The sequence below is a fragment of the Mesitornis unicolor genome, unplaced genomic scaffold, assembly GCF_000695765.1.
Source record: "Mesitornis unicolor isolate BGI_N332 unplaced genomic scaffold, ASM69576v1 scaffold49559, whole genome shotgun sequence".
In the NCBI taxonomy this organism is placed as follows: domain Eukaryota; kingdom Metazoa; phylum Chordata; class Aves; order Mesitornithiformes; family Mesitornithidae; genus Mesitornis; species Mesitornis unicolor.
In genome coordinates, this window is record NW_010210255.1 from 1 (window position 1) to 27,149 (window position 27,149).

A 27,149-nucleotide genomic window follows, 5' to 3' on the forward strand; every position below is an offset into this window, starting at 1 on the left:
GGTTAGGCCCGGGCCGTTGCGCGGGAACCTCGCTGAGCGTTAATATGAGGAGGAGGAACCGAGTGGTTGGGAGGGAGGAGGATCCCGCCATAACAAGGCTGTTTGAGAGGGCTTGCGCTGTTGTTTGGGCTGGTGGGAGGAGAGAGGCCTTGTGTTTGGGTTTCCGAGGCAAGGGGGAAGGTTGTGTTCGCCGTGGCGTGTTCTCCGCGGAGTGCTGATAAACGGGAGGGGGAGGTCCTGAGAGGCCCGAAGGTGGCTGGGATCTTTCCTAGCGAAAAGAAAAAGAATGTGCTGGGTGGTGGGGATAGTGGAATTCTGCTTTTCTGAGTAGAAGCCTGCTGGCTTGCACGGAGGGAGATGAGGCAGATGTTAGTAGTTTGGAAGGCAAGTGTCTCTGGATCTCTTCCCGAGTGTGACTGGGGAAGGAAACAGAAGGGCACAGACATAACTGACTTTAACTGTCTGGAGGTTGTACCACAAGGAAGAACCATTAAACTTTTGAAACTGAGGATTTTGCAATGAAAAGCTTGATTCATTCTGTGCTTTTTGAGTCAAAGGAATTCTGCAGCACCTGGAGGGGCTTAATCTAAACAGTACTGTTGTTTTGTAGTACTTATGCGGTTTTTGTTAATGTGATTCATTATTTTTCTGCAATAAATAGTTCAAACAAGAATTTTATTATTATTATTACTGTTACAGTTATTGCTGTTGTTATTACTGCTGTTATTTTGGAGTGGAGTTTCTCCCCAGGTATCGTTGAGTTGTAATGAATGATGACTTTTAGTGACATCCCTAATAGTCATATTGTAACTGAGTTCACAAAAAATCATTGGTAGTTACAAAGTTCCTATAGGTGCTTCTTTGGGAGAGACAAACACTGCTGAAATACTACTTTTTTTTTTTCTCATTCATGGTATTTTTTGGAGTTACAGTATATTTTAAAGGAAAGTGTCACCATTACAGTAATTTATTTATTACCTGTGTGATAGGAATTTCTATGGTTAAGTTACAAAAAACACTTGGCTCCTCCCTCCTCATAGCATTTCTCAGGATATTGTTAAATTGGGAGGAGGGAGAAATGCTTGCTGTTCTTCATGAACATCTGATTCACAGAGGGGGTAATTTCATGTTTTCAAACGAGAGTTATGTCATTTGCATGTTTTAATTTGTCTTGGAATGCACGAGATAAGGATGAATGTCTGTCCTGCCTTGGACTCTGCGAGCGCAAGGAACTTTCCCCACTTCGCCTCCCCCCACCTACTTGAAAAATACTGATAGGTAGACAAATTAGGTAAACTGTGTATGTCAGGAGGAAATTGTGAGTTTAGGAAGTTTTTGTGACCTTCTTAATGTCTTTCTAGACTTCTCTTATTAGCCAAATATCATTCAGTTAGGTGTTCAGTTATAGACTTTCTTTTGATTCTGAACTCAAAACAAGAAGAAGTTCTTCATCTTTTGAAATAAGAAGTAAATGACTTGAGCTGTGTTGGGCCAGGTACGATAGATAAGGGGATTGTTCTGGTTTATTTCTGATAAATAAAAGGTGATAAATGCGAGAGAGATTTTCTTTTCCTTATTCTCTTTAATCAAATTCAGATTACTTAATCTTCAATTTTAGGCTGAAGAGACTTGACTAATGATAGGAATCTGTCTCTAAGCTGTTTATTTGTTGTTTGAGAAATGGGGCCTTGTCTCTCCTTCCCAGTCCTCTGACAATTTAGAAAGTGGAGAGCTGTCCTGTGTCTGAAGCCAGAGCTGTCCTGTCTCTAAGGCCAGCAGGAAATTTACAGGCTTAGGGTTGAGCCTTCGATCTTGCAGGAACTGCTGCTGTTTGCCCCGCTCCTGCTTTTATTTGTGAAGTTTATAGGAACATAATTAAATGCAGCCTCTCTGAAAGGAATATTTTCATAGATTCCTGTAGTCAACTGACAGGTTCATAAAAAAATTTACCACTGTTGAGACATAAGGATGTGTTTCAGTTTGGCTTCCCGCATCACCTAAAGATTAAATTTGCAATGCTGACATGTTTTAAAAGACTGGAAATGCAAATATGGTTCAGGTAGTATCATTAACTCATCTGCCTGACTGCTGTTTTGGTTTCCAGATGAAACACATATGCTAATGTCATTTCCCGTAAAATTACACATACATCAACATGTAGTCTTTTCAATGTAAGCATGTTGTACTTGTGCCAAAGTTTAGCATTTTGTCATATTTCATCAGTTTTAGACACAGCAAGTTAACAAAAAAAAAAAGCTCATCTCTATTTTATCATTTGTAAGTTGTATCTAGGTGGATATCAAAATCTATGGAAGATGCAATGAAATACAAGATAGGAGTAGTTTGTTCTGTAGGTGTGGAAGCAGTGTGTGATAGCTGGGCATTTATTTGCAGTTTGAATGAACCATGCTGATTGTGTATTGTAAAATCTTCTGTAGAGCTTAAGTTCTTACTTTAAAACTTCAATGTGATTAAAGCTTTTAATCTTAAAAAAAATTGAAATCCCAGTTGCTGTGTATTGCAGCATGTCCTTAGGTGATGAATTCTGGTTTTGACATAAAGGCTTTCTGTTTTGTATGCAGGAGGAAATTATTACTATCATATATTTTAGTCTTTCTGCTTACTGTCATATCCATAGACAAAGTGTATTTCTGGAACAGTAACTTTATTGATTCACATACTTTTGCTTTAATATGCCACCTATACAAAACAAATTCGTGTGGAAACAGCAATTGCTTAAGGGTTCTGAGGCTGTTCTGTAGCACAGGGAAGCCCAGCACTGACTACCACTGCTCTGCATAAGATTTTGAGATTGTGATGGTTCCTTCAAGGTAAATTCAGCATTTTCAGAAAACGGGGAGGGACGGAGAACTGTTACGGACAAATGACTATGAGCAGTTATCTCTGATAGGAGTGCAGTTTCTCAAAATGTATGTTTTGTATTTAAAATATTATTTTATTATATTAGCTGTTCCAGGTGTGTTACACTTTTATTTTTTTAATACCAAACACCTAAATTGGTTTGCCTCTAGATAGAATCTCTGAACTTAATCCTTTGGGGAAGGGGACTTAAGTGGTGCTTGTTTTGGAAAAATATTCGTAATGGAAAGTTTTCTGTAAGAGGGGTTTGGGAGAAGGGCCTGTTCGTTTGGTTTGGGGTGAGTAGGCATTGTCCATACAGTGTCTGATGTATATGAAATTTAATGGTTTCAAAGAGTTCATCCATATGAGTGGATTTTCTAGTTATGGTGTGTAAACCACAACCTGCTAGATTTTATTCTCAGCCTTTTACTAGGAATTGTCTGCCTAAAGGAGCAGGCATAATTGTTTATTACAGTTGTATTGATGTTTCTCCATCAGTAAATAATTTCCTGCAAAAGAGGAGCATGTTACTGTAGAAGTATTAAGTGTCTAGAGTTGTCAATAGTTTCTTCATATAGGAAAACTTCGTATTGGTTCACAAACTCTGGAAGAGCCAGCCGTTCTTTGCTGTCAGTTTAGTCGGCTTTGAGGTGAAGGATACCACTTTCCAACCTCCAAGAGATTTCAAGGATTAGTGAATTTGAGATGAAGTAGAAAGTTCCCAGTGTCTGTCTGTATTTGTTATAGTGTCTTACTGAAATGCAAGACCCTAAAGGCTTTTAGACACAAGCTATGGCTGATCGCTTGCAATATAGTCTGACAGTAACGTTCCACCTGTTCCACCTTCTTGGTAGCAGAATCATCAGATTAATTTGGCAAAAAGTGCTTGTTACATGCATAGATAAATATCCATACTGAATTGCCTGTTGCTCTGTTTCTGCAAATACAGAATGTATTTCCATATTACTTCAGACTTGTGCTAAGTGCAGCACTCTGATAAGCCATGGATGAGTAATGCCATTTGAAGCCTATCACCTCTGTTTCAGTCCTGTAATGGCTCTGTGATGCTTCAGCCGTTTCTTGGCCCTTTCTGTTCTTACTCATCATTGATTACTTAAGGCCGACTCTTAAGTGCTGCTGACTGGCATCTACAGCCTGTCAAGGCAGGTGCACCACGCCGTGAAGCTAAGGCAGAATGATACCTTTCAAGATAGCTGCTAGATTCTCTCAACTGGTGTTTTTCTGTTGAAGCAAAAGCAGTTGAAGAGTATAATGAAATGGGTATAAGAGGGAGGAAATTGCTGCAGACACAGTAGTCTGAGCCACTCTAAGTTATTTCTCTGCAGGCTGCTTCATGGGAGACAATGTCAAGGAATTCGCTAGGTGCCATAGCATCCAGAGCCAGTTAGGAGAAAATTACTGCAACTTTTCAGTGTGTGGGGGTGGTTTTTTGGGTTTTTTTGGATGATGATGTTGTTTTGGTATTTTTGTTTAGATTTTTAAAGCATAATTAAAACCACGTATGGCACATGATTAAGCTGCATATTTTAGTATTTGTCACTCCAGTTTTTGGCTGTAACCATCATCTCATAAGAGGAGGCTTTTCCTAGTAGTGTTCCTTCATAAAATCATTTAAATTATTCCTGGTTTTATGTTGTTTGGTATTTTTCAAACATACTTCATCATACTTCTGCCTCTAGTAACTTCTTTACTCCTTTTGTTGCTACTTGTTTCGAAACAGTTTACATGATTTTTGAGCTTACAAAAGATGTTCTACAACTCTTTTTTACAGCGTAATACTGTGAGACCGTTATTACTGTGCTCTTCATGCCTTAGGAAATTGTGTAGTCCACCCCTGAAATTTTTTTGGGGTAGTGCTTTTTCACTGGCCATAATACTTAGATATGAGGATGAGAAAATGGAGGAGAAGGAATGTATATTGACTAATACAGGAGTTCATCCCAGAAACTGCTTCCTTGAAACAACTTGATACAAGGGATATTGCAGCTTTCAGAGAAGAGAGCAGATTCTGAAAGCAGATTCTGTCCAGTAACTTTCTCCTTGCTTCCCAAGAAAAACAAAATTTGTGATTCTGTGTGGTGGTTTCTTAACTATTCTTGATACATTGCTTCAGATAGGTGTCACAGTGTCCTAATCTGGATCATGGGAGAAGTATTAAAATTCTATGATGAAAGAGCTTTTTTAAAAATTTGGGGTTTTTTGTGTCCATGGCTTGTTAGTAGAAAGCTTGATTGTTTTTCTGTGTAATCTGTAAAGCAGTCAGTCCATTTTTAACTCCTGTAGTCTGATTTGTGGTCTGGCAGTTAGCATGGAAAAATAAATCAGACTGATCTAATTTGATCAACTGGTGTCACAGGCATTGCAGTGAGGTGTTGGTGTGGAGTGGGTTTTGAGTTTGTCTCCTCACCCCCATTTGTTAAAATATTTCAAAACTTATCTTGGGAAAGAATATGTTGCAAATCTTTGTCCACAGTGTATGTGACAGTGTTAGATCTAGGTTGTAATACAGAGTAGCAGTTATTAGATTTGCTAAATATTAGAAACCAGTGTAACATAAAAGAAATTTTAGAAGAATGCTCAGGCTAGTTTTGGATTGACAATTAATGGCAATCATGTCTAGGGGAAGAGTCTGTTGAAGAATTATTTAAGATTGCTTATGAAATTAAGGGTGGAAGTATTTCTGATTTTATCTTTTTGGCTGTTCTGTTGGATAGACAGGAGATATTTCTGTGTATAAACTTCAAGAACTGACCAACTTGACTTGCTAAGCTCATGCTTATGGGTAAGGGTGAATAATCTTTTTAACAAAAGCTGGTTGTATCCAATCGCATGTTAAGTATTTACTGGCTAGACTAACAAGTTGGGTTTTTTCTAATGTTCTGGTGGTATTTTTCTGTTTTAAAAAAAGAAACCGAATTGATAATGTAAAAATAGGCTATGTAGAAACAAAGCAAACCTTTTTTAGTTGGCAGGAAACCAGGTTAAACTGAATCTCTTCTGTGCCTGCCATAAGACACATGCAATGTTTTGTTGCATAGCATTCTTAGAGTCAGGATTTTTAAAAGCATTGGTATGTGGAAGCTTTTGGATAGTTTTTGTGTGTGTTCTGAAGTCTTTTGATTTACATCAGAATCCTTGAGGCAGTACCTTATTTTCGAATCCTGATGGCTCCTGTTCTCCAAGCCAGGAACATTGAAGAAATGGAGGCTGAACACAAAGCTGTTGTAGACAAGTGCAGAGGAACTCGCTTTCATGCTTCCCTGGCAGACGTTCTTACTCCTTTTAGGTTTTCACGTTTAAGGAATTTCACAGTAACTTTTTTTAGTAGGTCAATCTGATGTAATTCCTTTGGAAATATAAAATATCATGTTATATTTACGTGTAGGTGACACTTTCCTGTAATCTTAAACATTTAGCAGTAGAATTAAGAAATACTATTATTGCAATTGGAAGTAAGATTTCTGGTGTTTTGTTGTAAGGTGCACCTTGCAGCGTTTACTGCTTACCAAGTAACACGAAGTGAGAGGGTATGCATGTGTAAGATTTCCAGAAATCTTTCAGTGTACAAAGGGGATTTTTACACTTATTTTAGAAAATGGAATTGATTACCTAAAATTGCCAATTCATGAGGAGTAAAAATAACACCTGTTTCTTTCTTCCTTCTCTCAGGTTTGTAAATACTACCTTTGTGGCTTTTGCCCAGCTGAATTATTTACAAATACCCGTTCTGATTTAGGTGAGTCTATAAGTCTTGTAATTTTTATTCACTTATGTGTAGTTAAAATTGAACTTTTGTTTGCAGACTACATTTTTATTGTTTAATGCTCTGTCAAAACACTTTGAAAATAGACCTTTTTTTTTTTAGGATTGCAAATAATATAGTACCTTAACAACAGTATTTATCCTAGATCCTACTTCTTCTAAGTGGAAAAGACTACTTTTTTTTCTTTTCCTTACACTGTAAAGCTAAATTATTGGGTGTGTGGTGGTTTTCTCCTCCTGAAGTGCTGCCTTCTAGTTAGGTTTATTCTACCTAGGCAGGGGTTTAACTTATTTTTGTGTGAGTATTACCATTAATTTCCAAGTCCACTGAAGAGTTTGATAGGCTGGGGAAGGTAGAAGATTTTAACACAACTACCTTCATGAATTCAAGCCAAATACTCTGAATATCAGTGTTTTAAGTAGCCAGTTCTTTATTACTAAGAACACTGTCTAGTGCTTAGAAAGGGCATGTTGGCATTACCCTTTGTATGTCACAGGTTTTTTGTTTGTTTGATTAAGGCCCCAAGTGTTTAAGGTATTATTTTGTTTGTGTAGTTTTACTGATGTAGAACTTGATCTGGAAATTCAGTTTTATATGAAGACTTTATATGTCATTCAAAATCTCCTTTGGTTTATAATTACTAAACCATACTGGCATTCTTTTTCTTTAATGTGTCTTTCAAACTCTGAGCAAAGGAAGCAGAAAGGCAGGCATAAAAGTCCCTGGGAAGTGTTTATAGCTCTGTTCTGTCATGGTGCACAAAAAAATGCTGATGAATTGTGAATATAGCATTCAAGAATGCAAGCTTAAACTTTTTGTGTGGTCTTTTTAGGTCCTTGTGAAAAAATTCATGATGAAAATCTACGTAAACAGTAAGTATATCGCTTGATACATTAATACAAATGTTTTTTCTAGTATGGTTGAAATTTTTTAAAAACAACCCTACCGTGAGAAAATAATTGCTTTTTGATTTACATTTAAAATTATTTAAAGGTTAAGTATTTCTTACTTTGAGCAGGAATTTATAATACTGCAGGTTTTGTTATTTATTTTTCAGATGTTATGGAGTGATGTGAGCTTTCATTTTAAAAATCTTTCACCAGGTACGAGAAGAGCTCCCGTTTTATGAAAGTGGGCTATGAAAGAGACTTTTTGCGCTACTTGCAAAGCTTACTTGCAGAGGTAGAACGCAGAATTCGAAGAGGCCATGCTCGTTTGGCACTGTCACAGAATCAACAGTCTTCTGGGGTGAGTCTTGTGGAGTCGTCAAGGCAATTTTTCCTCTAGATAGTGTCTGCATGTTCTCTTTACCTTGTCTCTTCAGTTAAAATGTATTGTTTTCCCAAAGATTTCCATTAGATAAGTCTCTTCATCTATGAGCCAGCAGATTGCATCTATCCCTAACGAACAAGCCGAGTGGCTCCACAGTCGGCAAGAGTCCCTCTTTAATCTCCCTGTCTCTGTTTCCTCAGAATCAGCATCTGTTCTCCGCCCTAGAACATGAATCCTGTCGAGTGTCGTTTTTACCTTGATAACTTGTTTACCTTCTTTCCCTTAGTTGCATATTCCTTCTTCCTTCCACTGGGCAGCTGTATCACAGTGATATTACTGAAGTAGACAAGGACTGGGTCTTTGAGCAGCTGATGGAGCTAAATCCCTGTCAGATGCCACACTTAGGCAGCAGCCTCTTTCTGCTCCAGCACGGCCATTGGCAGGCAATGATGGAATCATAAAAGTTTGAGAAATACATACTTCTGTGCATCTTTTATTGGTTTCAAGCTGCATAATAGACAGCTGTTAATGAAAAGCTTAAACTGACTGAGAGAAAAATTTTACCTGTTTACTGCAGTAATTTTTTTTTTGTCATCTGATGGATTTGGAGCAGTGACTGTGACCTATGCTCTGGGAGTTTTATGCCTGCCAGCTCCTTTGTGCTGCCTCAATTAATTGCTCTGTGCAAAGTCCAGTTGCTTCAGAAAGAGATGTGAAGAGTATCTTCAGCCAAGAACTTATTGGCTGTGGAGTAGAGCAGAAACTGGGGGGGAAGCAGATGTAAGTCTATTCCAGCAGCCTACAGACAGGATGCTACAAGTACATTTTGGATGAAGTGAGATTTTTTTTATGTCCAGAAGTTAAATTTCAGAGCTTACAGAGCTTCTAAGTCATACTTGAGTGTCTGCTAAGATACAATAATAGTAATAATAATAGTAATAGCTGCATGGCAGCCTCAGAATTTAAATTTAGGAATTTGAATACAGAATTGTTACCTTTTATGGTCCAGAGCCTTGAACATTTTTGTTGATTTAGGAGGAATTAGTGTGAGTAGAACTTGTTTCATTCAGCAAGAGTAGAGTAGGCTGTGTTGAGGAGTGTTTTATGTTAGACTAGACTATCATTAGTCTTCATGGGAGAAGAGGCAGGAGTGGCTTATTTCTGAGTGTCTCTGGAATATAGGCAGACTTGTCTTCATGTGTTTTAAAATTATTTTAACTAAAACCAAACCAAACCAAAACACTTCACTTGTACTGTTTGGCAGGGAGCAGGACCTACTGGTAAAAACGAAGAGAAGATTCAAGTGTTAACTGACAAAATTGATGTGCTTCTACAACAGGTGAGGTTTTTTTTACCCCCTCTAAGACAGATCTCTTGCTTTTGTTACTTGGTTAAAAACAATAGTTGAAGTTTTGTATTGTTCTTTAGATTGAAGAGCTAGGTTCAGAAGGGAAGGTGGAAGAGGCACAAGGAATGATGAAACTTGTTGAACAGTTAAAGGAAGAGAGAGAATTGCTGAGGTCTACAACTTCAGTAAGTAATGTGTTTGTATTTATGTCACACTTACTTAAAAATTTGGTGCAGCGGTGCGTTATTAATAACCTTGTTCTCACAGTGAAAGCATGCAAGTTCTGTGCAGAACTTGCTAGACAATAGCATGACATTTAAATGTGTTGATTTAGTGTGCTACCTTGAGAGGGGGTTTCATGCACACAAATTAGGAAATTTAGACAGCAGTCCTGGAGGTGAGCTTTCATCTTGCTCTAGTTCAGGGCTGTTGAGCTTTGCTGTGTAGCCTCTGCCATATTACTTCACTGAATTACCAATCTGACTGTGTTACAGAAAGCCCTTTAGTGTTAAGGCTGTGACTACAGACAAGTATCTGACTGAGAGCTACAGAAGCCAAAAGTAATGTGTTAAGTAGCAAGTTCCTGTCAACAAAAGGAGGCTATGTTTAAACATTATATTTTGGTGTTTCATAATTGGCTCAAATTGCAATTTCTGTTCTATTTTTTAAAAGTTCTTAAATGTTGCAGCCAAGTGGTGTTTGTGTCCATACTGTATGATTCATGAACATTGCACAGCAATAGTCACTTGGGTTTATATTGAAATTCCAGTGTATTTCTTGTATGTCTGTTGAAACAGTGAATTAATTTCACCACTGTCTTTTTAAATAGAAGCCCAGCATTCCTTTTTACATTTCTTCATGGGATATTCTAACCTTTTCATTCCTTGAGACATATTCCATGACTTTTTCTTTGTAGTGTATGTGCAATGGGTGTATGTAGCCTATTTTTGCCTTGTTCATCCTAGTAGGTGTAGTGCTTCAAAGACAAAGCATGCAGTTATGATTTTCATCTTTCACTAGTGCCTAGGGTTTGACAACAGTAACAATAAAGTTCTAAACCTCTTCGCTGCCTTCTGATTAAAACTTTTCTTTTGCTTTATCAAATATTTTTCTTTTGCAGACAATTGAGAGCTTTGCAGCCCAAGAAAAGCAGATGGAAGTTTGTGAAGTTTGTGGAGCCTTCTTAATTGTAGGAGATGCACAGTCCCGGGTAGATGACCACTTGATGGGAAAGCAGCACATGGGTTATGCCAAAATAAAAGCTACTGTAGAAGATTTAAAAGTAAGCGTTACTTCTGTTATTGAACATTAAAAAATTGCTTGGAGGCTTTTTATGGTAAACAAAAGGTTGTCGAGTGGACTTTCTGAAGTGGGTGAAATAGTCCAAAGGTGATATAGAAAAAATAAATGGAATCCCACTGTACATTTAGCACTGTGCTTGCACTGACATTCTTTGTCATGTGTGATTACCCTAGATTTAAGCAAAGATGTAAGTTCAGGTGGGAAGTTTTTTGTGGGCTTTATAAAGTGTGGCCTCTGTTCTTGTGAGAATGACAAGCAAAAAAGTTCTGCAAGACAAAGGATTTCCATTTCAGGGATTTTTGAAAGTGGGCCATCCTTTGGAAAAAAACCTGAAATATTTTAGAAGCCTAAGCTTCTACATCCCGAGAATGTATAGACTAAGTTATATTGAATTATTTATCCTGAGTAATCTTAATTTATTTCTGTAAACTTCTTTTTTTAAGGAAAAGTTAAGAAAAAGGACAGAAGAACCTGACCGTGATGACAGGTTAAAAAAAGAGAAACAAGAACGAGAAGAGAGGGAGAAAGAGAGGGAACGGGAGAGAGAAGAGCGGGAAAGGAAGAGACGACGTGAAGAAGAAGAAAAAGAAAAAGAGAGGGCTCGTGATAGAGAGAGACGTAAAAGGAGTCGTTCACGGAGCAGACATTCAAGCAGAACATCTGACAGAAGATGCAGCCGTTCACGAGACCACAAAAGATCAAGAAGCAGAGAAAGGAGACGAAGCAGGTATGCGTGTGTGTGTGTGTAAATGTGAATATCTTATGGCTCACATCACTGATTTGTTAGCTTCACCGTTGTTCTCTCTAAGAGAAGACGTATTTCATTGGTTCTAAGTATAAGCAAATTTTGCTGCATGTTTTCTGTCTGTTTTTGTAAGGAGATGACACCATTCTGGTGGAAGTGGTCTTATGAGGAAGCTTTGAGTAGATAAATGCTTCCAAAGAACAGGATTGTCTTGATTTCTTCCTTAAGTCAGTTTTTAATTCATAGTAGTATATATTTTTAAGCTCTGTGGTTGAATGTTTGAATAAGTGAAGATGGCAATGTGAAGCCAGGTCTTAAGCACCTAGAAATGTTTATATGCAATATGTTAAGGTTTGTTTTAAATAGTTATTATTTTCTGCAAGTAACCTACGTATTTAAAAGCACTATTGGTTTACTGTTTTATCTTCTGAGTTAGAAAATACCAGCTGACATTCACATTTTTGAAATTTTCTCTGAAGGAGTCGTGACCGAAGAAGAAGCAGAAGTCATGATAGATCAGAAAGAAAACATAGGTCTCGCAGTAGGGACAGGAGACGATCAAAAAGCCGGGATCGAAAATCCTACAAGCACAGAAGCAAAAGCAGAGAGAGAGAACAAGACAGGAAGTCGAAAGAAAAAGGTATGTTTGTGTGAAGAGTGAGTTCTTACCAAGTTCTGAAATTAATCTTACCCTAAAGTCTGAAAAGCTCTTAGTCTTTCAGTGAGTGACTGAAAGTTCTTCTTAGCATCAAATCAGATCTGGTTTTATAAACTGTGTATGTTGCTGTTAACCAATTTGAAGCATTTTGTTCATTCCAGTTACTGTTAATGCACATGTGTGCACACGTACACCCCAGGTCCACCTCTTACCTATTCCAGTAGTTATTAAAAGCTTACTACTTTGTCTGCAAATTAAGTGTGCAAGGATTTTGGTATGTTTTAAAACCTGTTTACCTTTAGAAAGACATAAGACTGTAATCTGATTTTTGTAAAAGTGAATACCTTCTATTCCTGTTCTTAGCAGATATTTCTGTAACTGCCCTTTGCTGGTACATGTTTTGTGGGAGACTGGTAGCTAGTTTTTCACCTGTAGCATCTATAACTTCTCTATACTATCATGTTTTCTTTATTTTCCTTTAACAGTGCTTTTAATATTTTTTCCCCTAATCTGTGAATGCAGTCCAATATAAATCTTGCAGAATTTCTGTAATGTTCTAAATTACAATTTCTCCCCAGTCTCCTGCTCTTCCCCCAATCCCTTCCCTCAGCCCTTTTGTTTTTGGTTGTTTTGTTGTTTGTTTTCCTTTCTAAATGAAGTGATATTTGCTTTGCCAGCATTTGGATGAGTCTCGAAGGAATGCTGTATTAGTCCTTGGAACTCTTCTATAGCAGTACATGCCATGTAGAACAGCATTGATGGTGACTCACTGCTTCATCAAAGGCTGGTGTTCAGAAACTTTAAGTAGGATTTAAAAGAGTTTCGGAGAGAACACTACAGGTTCACATTCTGTTAAAAGATACTAATTCACTGTTACTGCTAAATTTCCCCCTTCAAAAGTTTTGAAACTTCTGGAGGAATGTAATACTAACTTCTGGCTTAAACTGCTGGCTCTGTTGGGGTGCTGACTAATGTGCAGTCTGAAACAGCCACTCCACTCCGTAATTAGAGCTGACCGTCAGTGATGGATGAAACAATTCTGTTACGTTGCTAAGGTACTTTTGAGATTCTCTGGAATGAAAGGTGCTATGTGCATGTTTATGGATTGCATAGGCCTGTTAGCCCTGCCCTTTTCCATATTTATCCAGCAGATTAGTTCCTAAAAATGTTAGCAATGCTTTGTATATTTTTTCTTGCCTGACGTCCTTGGACCATTTTAAGTTTTCTGGTTTATACTACAGTGCATCTTCAGCATTGATTCTTCTCTCATTTTGCTTTACCCTTTATAAGCAAGTGGGTTTTAGCTGCTTGCTCATTGGCAGTGGAACTGATGCGTAGTGTTTAAACTCAGATTCAGTATTGTCGCTTTTATCTGTCCACTTGTTACTTTATTACTACCTAATTTTGTGCCTTTTTTGCCTATTTTAAGAACAGATTTCTGGTACTTAGTCAAGAATGTCCTCTTCAGTATTCTGTGTGTATCTATGCATATAAATAACTGTGTTCTTATTTATTCAGATTTGGTCTGTTTTTGAGCTTAATGGCTTTTCAGTTCTTTCCTAAATACTTCCATAGAGGAGCTAGTGAACTTTCTTCAGCATCTCAATATTTTTAGTTTTAACTTGACAGATTTCCTTGCTGGCTGTTTATTTGCTGCCTGCCACTTTCTTCCTCCAGAAATGAGAACAGTGAGGTGATGCTATGAGCCAAGATGAAAATTCCACCTGGGAAAATCAATTACTCTCTTTTATTATGTAATCATAACATTTGTAGAAACACAAATAGACCTTAGAACAGGACTGTGATGCTGAAGAAGTTGGTGTTTGCCCCTTTGTTGGTAAAATCTTTAATTAAAATTGAGAAAAAAGGGAAAGGAAGCCCCAAACTAATAGTATTTAATGAGCAAGCACTGAATTTTTATGATGAAGCTGTAAACACCATTACATCCTCATGTTTGTAATATGGCAGTGTAGTGTAGGCAGACAGCTTTAGAGGTTCCTGTATCTGAAGGCCGTGTGGCTGGCTACCCGCTCTACTGTTTGCACAAAAAAAAAAATAAAATGTAGAAGTTAAGTCTTGCTGCATTTACTGCTCCATCGAGAATATTAGCTTCAGATTCTAATGGTCTTTATATGTACTTTTGATCTACAGTTATGAAAGTAAGTAGCAAAAGCCTGGCTGTACTCATGGTAGTGCCTTTCATCTTGGTATCTCAAACTGCTTTATAAACGTGAATCTTAACAGGAAGCAAGACACAGTTGCCCAAGACTTGCCTGCTGTTTCACATTAAATTAGTGCTATACTTTAAAAATTCAGGAGTACTGGCTTAATGTCACTAAAATACTGTGGAATACAGTGACCTTTATGATTGTATGAAAAAAAAGTTATGTAAAAATGGAGACACTTAATTTCTGAGCCAAGTTTGAGGAACAGAGATACATTTGCTGAAGGAGGGAGCCTGTCAGCCGTAAACACCAGCTGAGCATTAGCTTAATACAAACGAGCAGAATGGAGCTACTGTTCAAATAAACAAACTTCAGAGTATGAGGAATAAAATGTTTGTTTTTCTAAAAAAAAACCAAAAAACCCCCGTAACATCTGTTCTGCAAATACCTTCATTTTATGAAGGGCTAATACTAGAACATGCTTCCAGACCGTTCTAATGTGGCTCTATACCTTTCTTAATCGGAATTCATATACTTAAAATATATTTGTGATTGTGTTTTCATGTTAATGATTAAACCTCAGCAAATACTGTCAGAACACCCTCAGTAATACTGGATATTCTGTTTGACTGATTCTTGCATTCTCTATACGGTAAAACCATTCACATTATCTTGGTGAGAATTCTCACAAAATATATCTCAGTTGCCAACACAAACTCAAATGAGAAAAATGTACATGTGTTGAATCGGGAAGCAAAGTCAGTATTATGTGAGTATACCTAATAGATCACAGCTGAAATAATATACACAGCTTCAACAGCAAGCTAATTGTATATGCTTTTAAAGAAAAAGCTCTTACTGATTGAAAATACAGTAGGGGAACTTAACTGCTTGCAGATACTTCAGGAGTTGAAAGAAGTTCAGTTACTGGACTATTTGTTGACTGCACTTTCTCAGTTCTGCTTGGCAAACTGGAGGTTTGCTATGGTAAAACTATTATTAAAATTTTTGGAAGAGCTTCATCTTTCATACCACAGTTCTAGTACTTTTCTAACCTTAAACAAAATTATCCTACCTGACCAAATTCGAAAAATAAACAAGACAGTACAAAACCCTGCACACTGCACATCCATAGGGCTATTAAGATCTACCATATCTACATAGGACAGAAGATAAGATTATTGGACTGACTACTAGTCCTCTGCGGGGAAACAAGACTACTATTCCTCAGTGGATCTACGTGTGCATCGGAGATACCTATAAGACACAAAAAGAAGACTTTTTAACAAGGTTAGTTAGAGTGCAATCTACCTGCGGAGTTGCAAAACTGAGGGCAGACAGATACAAAATTATTAGTTCTTCAGTTAGTGTTTTGACATCACTGTGTGCTTTCTCCAAGCACCGTGCACTGGATGTGCTGCTTCCAATGAAACCTCAGTAGCAGTGTTCATTAGGCAGTTGCCCTCATTTTGGTGTGGGGGCTTTACCCCTCCCTTTAGTGGTCTGTTTTAAAACAACAAAATTGGGATGTTGCTTCTCTTTTTAAAGCTTAATTTCTGTTTTGTCTTCTGGAATATAAAAGTGTGTTATTGCAGTCTAGGTGATAACGTTATTTAAAATAGCATTTTCCGAGCATTCGATGTGTTGGGGATATACATATATATATATTTATATTATTTATTTTAATTGCCCGGATAACAGGGAATAATCAGAAAAAAGAGCATGAATGTTGTTCTGTATGATGACATCTGAGAGGTTGGTTTTTCAGATTTATTTTTTTTCTCTCCAAAGTGTCTTTACTGATTAAAGGTTGACTATTATGGTGTGAAATAATACAGAAAGAATTGGTGTTTTTATTAAATTTGCAAATACTGACTTTACAGATTAGGCACACAGCTCTAATGTTTTCCCATGGAAATATTTTTACTTCTGGCTTCCTTTCTTCTTTGAAGATTATTGAGGAAAAGACGAGTTTTTCAGCAGTGTAGCAAACTCTTCAGTCAGCTTTCCAATTCACTGTTAAATTGTGGGATCCTTCCCATCTTGCTGTTCATTTCTTTGGAAAATAGTGCTTTTTATATATCTTCCAAACTGTCTCCCCAAACCTTTTTTGAGGGGATTATAAATGACCGATGTTTTTATAAAATTGAGAATTAATAATGCTGACAAGTGTGCAGCTTCTGTGACATACGCTACAGTAAAGTTAATTTTGATTGTTAGTGTGATCCCCATCTTGAAAGCTAGTGGTGCTTCATATTGTTTCCCTGAGCATTTGATTGATTTTTTTTTTTTTTAAATTGGCAAGTATTGATTTATTTGATAATGCACTGATGCATTGTCCCATCACGCTTTTCTGAAGAACCATATTTAATGAGAATTGTAAACCAAAGAAAGCCATACATATAATAAATTATAACTCGGGGACAAAGAGAGTCCCATGATAAGTAAGGAAGCCATGCATCGTAATTACACATTTGCTTAACTTCTTGACTGCCTCTTTACCCCCAAGTGGTTGTATTTCAACAGACAGCTAAGTGGCTGCCTCTCTTAGGAGGTCTGTCCTTTCTCCTCTTTTCCCCACCCTGTACTGTCCCCTTTGACCTTTTTTTGTACCCTCTCTGTTTCAGCATGGTAGTCTGAAGCCTATTTCGATAACTTTTTGAGTATTACTGTTATTGCTGTAGAAAATAATTTGTCCCATTTTGTATGCAATATATATCTCACATGTGCAATGTTTGTTTTTACTTTGAAATCCATGGTCAATGTCTTCTTTCATGGCAGAAAAGAGGGGATCTGATGATAAAAAAAGTAGTATGAAGTCCAGTAGTCGAGAAAAACAGAGTGAAGACACAAATACAGACTCGAAGGAGAGTGATACTAAGAATGAGGTCAATGGGACCAGTGAAGACATTAAATCTGAAGGTGACACTCAGTCCAATTAAAACTGATCTGATATGACCTCAGATCAGACAGAGGTAAGTGCATTATTTCAAACTTTGATTAGGGCTTTTTGTTACTGTTTAACAGTGCAGCGTAAGTATGCACAGATGAAGATGGAACTAAGCCAAGTAAGAAGACATACTAAAGCACCTTCTGAAGGAAAAGACAGTGTAGTCCTGCAAAACATTTTGAGGTACATTGTTTTGTCTCAGCTATTTTGTAGCAGACTCGTGCCCCCATTAGTGTGCCTCTTTGGGACATATTTGTAATATAGTCACCATAGAAAAATTTATTATCCTTTTTTATTTTTAGGGATTTTGTTATCGTTTTTTTAAAAAAGTTGAACTGTTTTTGTATTTAAGTCCATATTGTGTTGATACATCAGCAGAAACTTTTGCTTTAATACTTAATATTTGAGGCACATGTTGGACTACTTTGTTTTCATATAAACTGCTAGTATTTCTTTGTCAAGGATGTTTCTAGTTTTTTTGCTTTATTGCCTTGCATTCTAATGCAGTTTGTTCTGTAACTCGAGAGCCAGTAGCATTGGATTGATGGAAGTGTAGGGTTTATGAATTATTGCAGCTGACTACCATACCTCACACAGCGTTGGTGTTGTGAGCGGCCCATGAAAAGCCAAATTAAAAATCAAGGATTCAGTCAAACTAAGCAGGTACTCATGCCAGGTACTCCTTTCTCTACCCACATCCATGTTTGAATGCTGTTGCCTGTAATCTTTAAGCTTACTGTTGTGTTTTTGATTTTCAAGATAGTGAAAAGGACTTTTTGTGTATTGTGTGAATACTGTAAATCTGATGTTAACAGAATGGAATTTTCTTTCAACTGTGTGTAGGGATGCAGTGCTGCCCAGCATTAGATATCTTTAAAGAGTTTAAAATGCAATAAACACTACATAATAATCGCCTTGTTACTTTCAATGCAATTCAAGTCTTTAAGAGGTATGTGTTTAATATTTCCTACTGTGTAGGAGAATTTGCAGTCAGCCATAGTACAGAGAAGTGGAATGGCTGATAACAGACTTGTAAGGCAAATGTAAATACAAAGACAGATGCCACCAAGTGATTACAATGTTCATGGCAAGAATGTATGCTGAAAAACTGTTGGAAGTGAAACAGCTAAACAATAGGAACTGCTGTATTAAAAGCAAAACTTGGAAGTTTTTTCCCTACTCTTGACATAGCTTTCTTACTCTTACAGAAGGTCTTTAGTTGTATTCCTGAAATAAGGAACTAACAATGGAGAGTACAGCTGATAAATGAGCTTCTTGCAACATAAATTGTTACTGTAGTTCCTTTATTTATGCTAGGAACTCTTAAACACTTAATGTTGATTATTAAACCATTAATGCTACATTATTGCTTCTAAAGCCAGTCATGTTCAATGTTGACATTTTTGTAGAGTTAAGATGACAGCTAACAACTGGGCCAATATATAGGAATGGTAAATTGAGTGCTCTTAATGCTGTCTAATTGTCTGTTTTCCCACAATTTTGCATTATAGGACTACTACGTGAAGAGTCTGCGAAGACAGCGGAAGACAGCTTAAACTGAAGATCTGCTTTAAAATGAGGTGAAAGAAAGCTGTAGTGGCGTAGAAAAATATAAAGTTGAGTTAGAAATTTTTTTTTAATAAAATTTAATTCAGGACTGGTGTTTCTTCCCAGAGTTCAGAAAGATGTGTTGGTAATAGCACATATGCTACTGAGAATATAAGTCCTGTATCCTTTTTTTTCTTTGACTTTTTAAGATAAGAAACCAACATAACCTGAACACATGGCTTGCTCAGTGTTTAATTGCAAGTTTTCATTCTTGGACTTCAAAACACAAGAATAAATGTTTAGTATTTGTGTGAATCGAACTAAAACGAATCCCATTTTTACAACTAAGCTATTCCTAGCTTCTTGATATACAAGAAATGGAAATAAAGTATCTTTGAATTTCTGTTACAAATTTGATTGTCTCTGTCATTGAACGTTTAATATTAAATAAGTTTCTTTCCTAATAAATCTACTCATGTCTTCAAGCTTAGTCCATTAATTTGGATGCTTAGTTATTCTGTGGTGTTTGTGGGTTTGGGATATTTTTGGGTCATCAGTTAGTATTTCATTTCAAGCTTACTTTTTCAGCAGTTAGATGCTGTTGGGATTCTGTGTCCCCCCCAGTAAGTGTGGCTTTTGCTGCAGTATCACAATAAATGTAGGCCTTAAGCCTTTTAAAGCAGTTATGTCTTTTACAGTGTTATCATAAAGATGCCACAGCTGAGATTGGCCATCAGACTCCATTTGTATTTGCACTGTAGTACCAGTTTGGAATATTAATTAAAAACTGTGTGCAGTTGGTAAGCATGCACAGCCTGCACATTAACAACAGAAAGGAAAAGAGATATCTCTTAGGCATTCTTGTGAAGCAATAGTGCAAGCAAGCGTAGTTCTCATTGAAAAAGAACTGCAATGTGTACTGCTCAGCAGTAGAGAGAGTGCAGTGTCTTAGACACTGAATTTACACTTTTAAAAAAGCATTAACCTTCATATTGGCATTCAGGACTTGACTGTACACGTAACTGAAGCCATACATGGACAAAGCAGCTGATTTTGCTGTGCCTTGTCTGTTTGTGAAACTGCACTTGACAACCTGCATGTTGGTCCCTCTGGTGCGATGGAGTGGTTTTGTTGATAAGGAGGGATACCACACACAGCCAGCTGTGTTCCCTTTTTTACTTTTATCTTTCTAAAGCAGACACCCATACAGGGGCATGGAGGATTGAGACTGGGTGGTGGGTTTTTGTGGAAAAATTTAACAAGAAAAATCTAATGCAAGTGGGCGCAAGTAAAACTATAACCAAGTTCTAATTGTGGACACTGCATGAACATCTGTTCCTTTTAAAACTTGTGTAAGAGACAATGAATGTGTTACTACTTCCAGTGGCTAAAATGTTTGTCTTGCACCTTCCGTTGCACATATTTGTTACAGGACTAGTGTTTTCCCTTTCTTGTTTTACATGGGTATTAATGATAAAATGAGGTAACTTGTAGTAAATTGGGCTGGGATTCAGATTCTGAGATGTCTGATATTAGAGTCTTTCTTCAGTGCATTGAATATGAAGGAAAAACTCTTGTCTTTCAGAGCATAGGAAACGTGGTGCCTTTCTAGTAACTACCTTCAGATTTGACTGTAACGAGCATCACCACCACAGATTCATCTGTGTGAAATGTGTCATCTTCAGAGCTCAAGCCCAAGATTATCTAGGAATGCTGTACAAAAAAGCAAGTAGCTTATTTAAGCAAGTGCCTCCAATATGCTTTCTCCATACTGGTTTTGGCAGCTTCACAGTCTTTTATTACATGTTAAAAGTGTGTGGGGCCATGATTTTTTTAAAGTTGTGTTAGAAATTTAAGAGGGTCCTGTCCATTCTAGAAGGCCATGTATCATCCCCCACACACACCATACTCTGTTTACCACCCACCCCACAAAAGAAAAAAGCTCTAGGTATTTGAAACAACTGATAATTTTTAATATAAGTGAAGAGTAGCAATGGCAGTTCAGTACAAGTTTGTAGTGCAAACAAAAGTTGTCCTTGGAAGAACGGTAAGTTTTGTAAACCTAGCTTCAGTTGTCGTACCAACAGTTCAAAGGAAAAAAAAAAACCAACAAAAACCAGTTAACATAACTAGTGTGCCTTAGAGTTTATCAAACTGCATAAAACATACAAAAATATTTCTCTGAATGCATAGACTTACTGTTATTATTACAGTCAGATAATGATTAAAGTTTTAGTCTTACCACATTAACAGTTATTCTTTGTGGAAACTAGAGCAAATAAAGCTTTTTTTAACCAGCTGCTCCTATTGCTGAATGTTCAGTAATTAGTGGAGGCAGTCTCTACACTGATTTCCTAAGCAGAGGAACTGAAAAGAAATGAGACACTCTTAATTTGAGCCACTTAACTACTGCTGTTTTCCAAACAGTTATTGCACATCATCTGAACTAGCCTCCACGCTATGCTGAAAAGACACAATTGTTAAAATAAAAACTCCTTTCCTGTCCTACAAGAAAAACTGAGTGGGAGCCAGAGCTAGGAAATTTTACTTTATACTGTGTCAGTCTTGAGCTTAGCAGGAATTGAATCGGGCTTTAAAGTAGCCCAGCTCCTGGAGAGAGAAGGGCCAGGACTGAGAGCAGGGAGCCAGCAGAGCTTGAGTGATGAGATGGCTATAGAGAAGTGGGAAAGGATGACAGTTATTTTGAATGCACTAAGCAAGGATTTTAAGCCTAGAATACCTTGCTGAAGTCCTGAACCCAGAGTCACCTGTCTCTTCTGCTGGCAGAAGGGGTTTCTGTGTTCTTTTGCCAAGCATGCTTTTACTGGCCTCGCTGGGAGGAGCCACCTCAAGGATAAAGCAGCCGTGCTGCAGGAAGCCAAGGCAGGGTGGCAGCCATGCTGCTCCTACCAAAACATGTTGATTGTACTATTTATGGGCTGAATGTCAACATTACAATCCAGATCAACAACAAACACTGCATCAGCTGTGCATAAACTCTGCTCTAATGGCAGCTTAATAAAGCAGAGATGGAAGGAAAATCAATACCATTGGGTGAAAAACAAGCAAACATAAAAGCAGCTCCTTTAGAAAAAAACAACTCCCTCTCGCCTCCACCCACCCTAGTACCCAATTAAGGTTTTTTGGTGCAAAGGTCATCATTGTTATGTTTTGGTAGAAAAGAAAATTAAAAAACCTCCTAAGGTGTAACTTTGCAGACTGCTAAGTTAACAGGAAAAGCTTCAGGCTGTCAATACTCCAGCAATGCTGCAACTTAAATACCTTGTTCAGACTGAAAGGGAGAGACTTCAAGGTATTGTTTTAATGATGGCTTTTGCTGCATGTTTTCGTTACTGACTTACTTAAATGCAAGTTAAGTAGTCTGTAGCTTAATCAAAGTCTATTTCTCCCCCCAAAAAAAAATCAGTTGAAAGCACTTGGAGGCATTCAGCCCTGTTGGTACTCAGCTGGCTAAAACTTTTGACACTTAAGTAAAAGTGACAGTAGACTACTGTGTGACACGTAGTTACAGGTTATTTGCTGATGGTGTATGTTTCCAGTTTAGTATGGCTGATCAAAGCATAGTACGCTCCTTACAGTTGCGGTACCTCAAGAGTACAGTTGTGCTTCTCCTGGTCCTCCCACAGCAGAAACTAACCACATACCCTGTAACTGCTCTGCGAGGGTGGGCCAAAAAGAACTTACCTGACTTTAACAGTACTGACTTCACTACTGTGGGTAATGCAGTCTCATTCCATCATTGGGAAAATAAATAAAGCAAGCTATGGACACAAATATGTGAGCCGCTCCTGAAACATACAGGCTTTCTTTTGAAAGGGCACTTTAATTTGCTGTGTGACTTAAATGTTCTTTAATTGAGGCTTCACTTTTTTTGTGGAGGTGGAGTAATGCCATCACTTAAGTTAAAATATTGTTATATGGGAATTAAACCTTTAAATGTGGACACTTACTCCACTTACTTTCAGCCCAGTGAAAGTTTTTCTTCTGTCACTTCAGAGCATTCAATATTTCTATCCCTAGCAGGGAAGACTGCATCTTGTTAAAAGATTAAGGACTTGTTTTACATTTTTAGAGAGTAACTGTTCATTGTATGCCAAATACCCTCTGATGCTTAACTTCATCAGGAAGTTTAAAATACATATATGCACACACATACATACACACACACATCCCCCCCATTTCCTGAATCTTTTCCATGACTCATTTGGTCAAAGACTGAGAGTACTCAAGATACTTTTCATATCAATAATTAAGTCTTTCCTGCCCTCTGTTGCCAAACACAACCAATAAACTTCATTGGAAGCATGTGATTTTAGTAGACAAATGAGGTATCCCTTATCTGAGTACAGTATCAAGTAAAAAAATAAAAGCAAAGGGGATATTAAATATAAAAGATAAACTATTAGTTAAAATAGTAACCCTAACATAACTTAAGGTTTTACACAAGCTTAATTCACTGCCTTCAAAAGGCAGCAGCACGTAATTACCAGGTTCCCATACTCTAGATGCACCTAGAGGAGTCAGTACGTCAGCTTCGATGCTCTGCTGTTGTAGCATGATCTCTCGGTCAAAGTTGTTGCAGCGTTTCTGAAAGGAGAGCTGTCGCTTTTCACAAGCACCAGCTCCAGCTCTTGGAAGTCCTGAAGCCTGGCAACATCTTTGTCCTTTTAAAGAACAGACAGAACGACGTGTTACTTCTAAACCTATCTGTTGTTTATTATTTATAATAATAGCTAAAGGAAGTAGAAACTAAAATTCCAGAGAGGCCACACCCAATGGTAGGAATAGATACTGAAAGAAAAAAATCTTACCAGTACACACTCTTGCTTTCAGAGCATGTTTGGTTTTTGTCTCCTTGAAACCCTACGTTTTTTCTTGAACCTGTTTTTGACTGTGTTTGTGCATGTTGCTTAAGAGTTGTGACCAAAAGCCTTTAATTTACAGATCTTCAGAACAGGCATTTTTGGAACAGAAGAGCATGTTCATTTGTTAATGGCATATCTATTAAATTATTCACATGCCAATTTGTGGGGTTTTTTCTCCCTTTGCTATTTGTTCTTTTTAGACAAGCAAACAGTGAAGTAGTAGATGGCAATTATGTTAAAAGCACACTAATGCACCGTTTCTGGTACCTTTTTAATAAAAGTCAAGCTGTAATAGTTTCATGTGCTTCAGCAGCTGAAATACTCTGCCTATTTTGACAAGAATAGTTTTAAGTTATGATCAAGTTTTAAGGAAAGTCCAAAACCCTTTTGAATTTGAGTGTAACTCAGTTTTGCCAATTGTTTTACAGAAATGCCTTCTTAAAACACCTTTGTTGTCTGCAAAGTCTAATTAATCTCCAATTTCAATTCTTACCTTTCTTACCAGCGTATTAGGTAATTTTCTGATCTTCTCTACTTGTTCTGGATTAACGCCTAATTCACAGCAACTCACTCTGAGCAGGTCTCGATAGGTCAGTTCTTGCCTGTCCAGCTCAATTTCAATGAAGTCATTGTCTCTGAGGTTCTGGACTCTCACCTTCAGCACAAGTTCTGATTGAAAAAAAAAAGATTAAATGTTAAAAACAAAAAACCAAAACCCAACTCAAACCTAACACTATTTACCATTATCTTTCCAATTCAGGTTTTATAATACAATGCCTATTGTTTCACTGAGAAACACTGTGCAGTTAATGGAAGCTTCTATCTCAACAGCAATAAAAAGGGGAAGCGTGGTTACCCTGTTAAAAAATGTGCTCCATCCAATCACAAAGTCAAATTGTTACCAAACTACCAGAAATGCATTTGATGCTGTATAATATCTTGCAAAATGTGAATTTTTATGTTGCTTGGACTGGTCTTTCCATTGGTTTGAAAAGTATTACCATGTTAAAATATAGTCTAACAGTTATTTTACTTAGCAGAGCAGAAAAAAAGTTTGGGTACTTTTGGCCAAAGAATTCAACATCTCTGTCTCTATTCCACACGAGTCTGAAAGTGGAACAGTTCTGCAACCTCATCACAGAATCACAGAATCGCTCGGTTGGAAAAGACCTCTGAGATCATCATGTCCAACCGTTCCTGTCTACCCACTAAACCATATCCTTAAGTACCTCATCCACCCGCTTTGTAAATATATTCAGGGATGGTGACCCAGTAACCATCTTTCACCCAGTAACAGAACCATGGCACAGAATACAACAGAAGGATGGGAAATTGCACTTCATTACCTTGCATGTTATATGGGAAAGATCCAGTAAAGAAAAAGGGCTGAAACGCTGCTGTGGGACCAGTAGGTGAACTGTTGGTCTGCAGAGGTCCGGCCTGTTTGGACGCTACCGGAGAGAACAGAGCTGGGCTGCAGGATAGGGATGGCTGGGAAGCGGGGCCGTTCTGTACCTCAGGTTCGATGCGTTTGGGTGCTGCAGCAGCTGCTGACGGGATGGGCAGCTCTTCTGCAGCGTCTAGTGCGGGAAGATCCTCTTCGCTGTTGCACGATGTAGGTGTGCATATGCTCTCGACCTGAGTTGCAGATGAACAAGGGCTGGTTTCGCACTGGGAAGCAGATGAGGTGGAAGCACTTTCATTCTGGGGATCTGCCAAGCTGTCTGAAGCGTTTTCTTTAGTGTAAACGTAAGGGAATGGTGGGCTGGCCAAGTAGTTTGCTACAATTGGCAAATTTAAATCCTTCACTCCTTGACATTCAGTTTCTTCTTCAACTGAAGTTCAAAAATGTGGTAGGGGATGGAGAGAGGAGAAAAAAAAAAACCCACCATGTTATTGGATAGATGTGTCTCATTTTGAAATTTCCTATTGTGTCTTAAAAGTACATCACATACTGAGGTAATCACAGGATGATACTAATGTATCAAAAGCATGTAACACCTGGAAGGCAAGCAGCTGTAAAAGGAAAGAAAATCTACAAATTTCTACAATGTGTTTTTTAAAAGCAAAGTGGGAAAAAACAACCACTGAAAGACAACATTTCTAGCAGTGTTATTCAAAAGAACTTTGGCCAGTGCTTTGCTAAATCTCATTTCACAATACTTTTAAGAACACTGCTGTAAATAAGTTCATTATGACCCATGCCAACAAATTAAACTGAGTATTTCTTCAGGTAAGTGACTGTTTGATAGAATAACAAGATAAATACCCAAGCCAACTCTTCTCTTGCTTAAAGTAATGCAATAAATGGCATTGTCGCCTGACTGAGGATTACAGGACATTAATGCCAATGTCAAAGCAGTTCAGAAAGATCTGCTCAGCAGTGCTACACTCCCAGAATAAAAACCAATTTGGAGAATATAAGTGGTATGTGTTTGTTCCCCAGAAAACATGAGAGCTTAACGAACAGAAAAATAAGGCAACTATGAGCAGAGTTCATTCATGCACACTTGATGGTTTAGATGTTAAAAACACTCCAAGTCATTTGCCATGAACTAATTCCAGGAGGTGAGCGCCTTGCCCCAGAACCAAAAATGCTCATGCAAAGAACACACCATTCCTTCAGTTGTGACTGCTGTAACCTTAGTCATAATTTCCTGCAGCTTCATTTAAGGTAACCACGCACTGTTGATCTAAAAGCGTATCATTGTAGAGAGCAATTTAAGTGCAATTACCAGAAGATAGAATATCAACATTTCCAAGGATGAAGCACTTAAAAATTGTAATCTAGAGCACAGTACCTAAACACTGATGGAAATGGGCACTGGCAGTGTTCAGGAGTGTCGCATACATCTAACTGCACACGAAAAATGTAAGATGACACAATTGTGTGACAAAAATGTATCACAGTGCAAATCACAGTATAACAAAATGCTCAGAAGCCGTAACTTCTGAAATGCTGCAGTTGTTCTGAGTGGATTTATAAGATTTCTTATGGTCAGACAACAGTCAAATTGTACAACTGTGAAAGCCTGCAGGTTAGCTTCTGCTTAATGAGCAAACAGGACTGCAGCAGCACATTTCCCAAAGTATACACCTCTTCAAACTTTTGATGACATAGCTCATCATGTAAGGCCTTCCTACTTGAAATCCCCAAGTCCATTTTCAGTCTATAACTGAATTAGTTACAAATTGGAGATATCTGATGACATACAATAGTCCTAGCCAAAGTTCTGCCAATCTACTGCCTGAGATTAAAAGCACAAAAAATGTTTCAGTCTTTAGACCAAGAATTCCAGATGACATTTAAGATAGCAATGGTACCTCCCAAAAGCTTCTGGATGTCTGGTTTCGAAGTTAACTCTGCAGCCAGCTCCCCGTTAGCAGTGAGGATCTGCTTATTGGCACCAGCATCCAGCAGGCAGGACACCACCTGAGCATGGTTCCGCTTGCAGGCCCAGTGCAAACAGGTCCTGGGGAAGGAAGCAGAGGGGTTGTGTTGTCAGCTTCATATCTATTGCCTCAGGTCCTCCTCACACACCTGAGATGCAGGCAAAGCCACAATAACTGGGAATAAAGTTTCCTTCATGGCATCACTTTTTTAAAGTTACGGATCTATTTTAAGTTCA

General features: G+C 37.8%; 2 protein-coding genes across 3 annotated transcripts; one reads left to right on the forward strand and one right to left on the reverse strand.

Annotated features, from left to right (window-relative positions):
• Window positions 1–6,558: 6,558 nt before the first annotated feature.
• Window positions 6,559–19,046, forward strand: LUC7L3 (LUC7-like 3 (S. cerevisiae)). 2 transcript variants are annotated; one of them, XM_010193118.1, is made up of 12 exons: window positions 6,559–6,619; window positions 7,479–7,518; window positions 7,750–7,894; window positions 9,183–9,257; window positions 9,347–9,451; window positions 10,387–10,548; window positions 11,012–11,295; window positions 11,793–11,953; window positions 16,918–17,058; window positions 17,164–17,269; window positions 17,684–17,749; window positions 18,598–19,040. In XM_010193118.1, exons 3-11 carry the CDS (start codon window positions 7,772–7,774, stop codon window positions 17,706–17,708), a joined length of 1,182 nt encoding a protein of 393 aa, XP_010191420.1. In that variant the 5' UTR covers window positions 6,559–6,619; window positions 7,479–7,518; window positions 7,750–7,771; the 3' UTR covers window positions 17,709–17,749; window positions 18,598–19,040. The 2 variants fall into 2 exon arrangements, with proteins under 2 accessions (XP_010191420.1, XP_010191422.1); XM_010193120.1 differs by having other exon boundaries at window positions 17,684–19,046.
• A 4,129-nt stretch (window positions 19,047–23,175) lies between these two features.
• Window positions 23,176–26,993, reverse strand: ANKRD40 (ankyrin repeat domain 40; the record flags this gene model as incomplete). Its single annotated transcript, XM_010193121.1, has 4 exons — window positions 23,176–23,319; window positions 24,014–24,189; window positions 24,867–25,355; window positions 26,845–26,993. Coding segments are annotated over 4 exons (958 nt in total), but the record flags the coding sequence as incomplete, so codon positions are not given.
• Window positions 26,994–27,149: the final 156 nt, after the last annotated feature.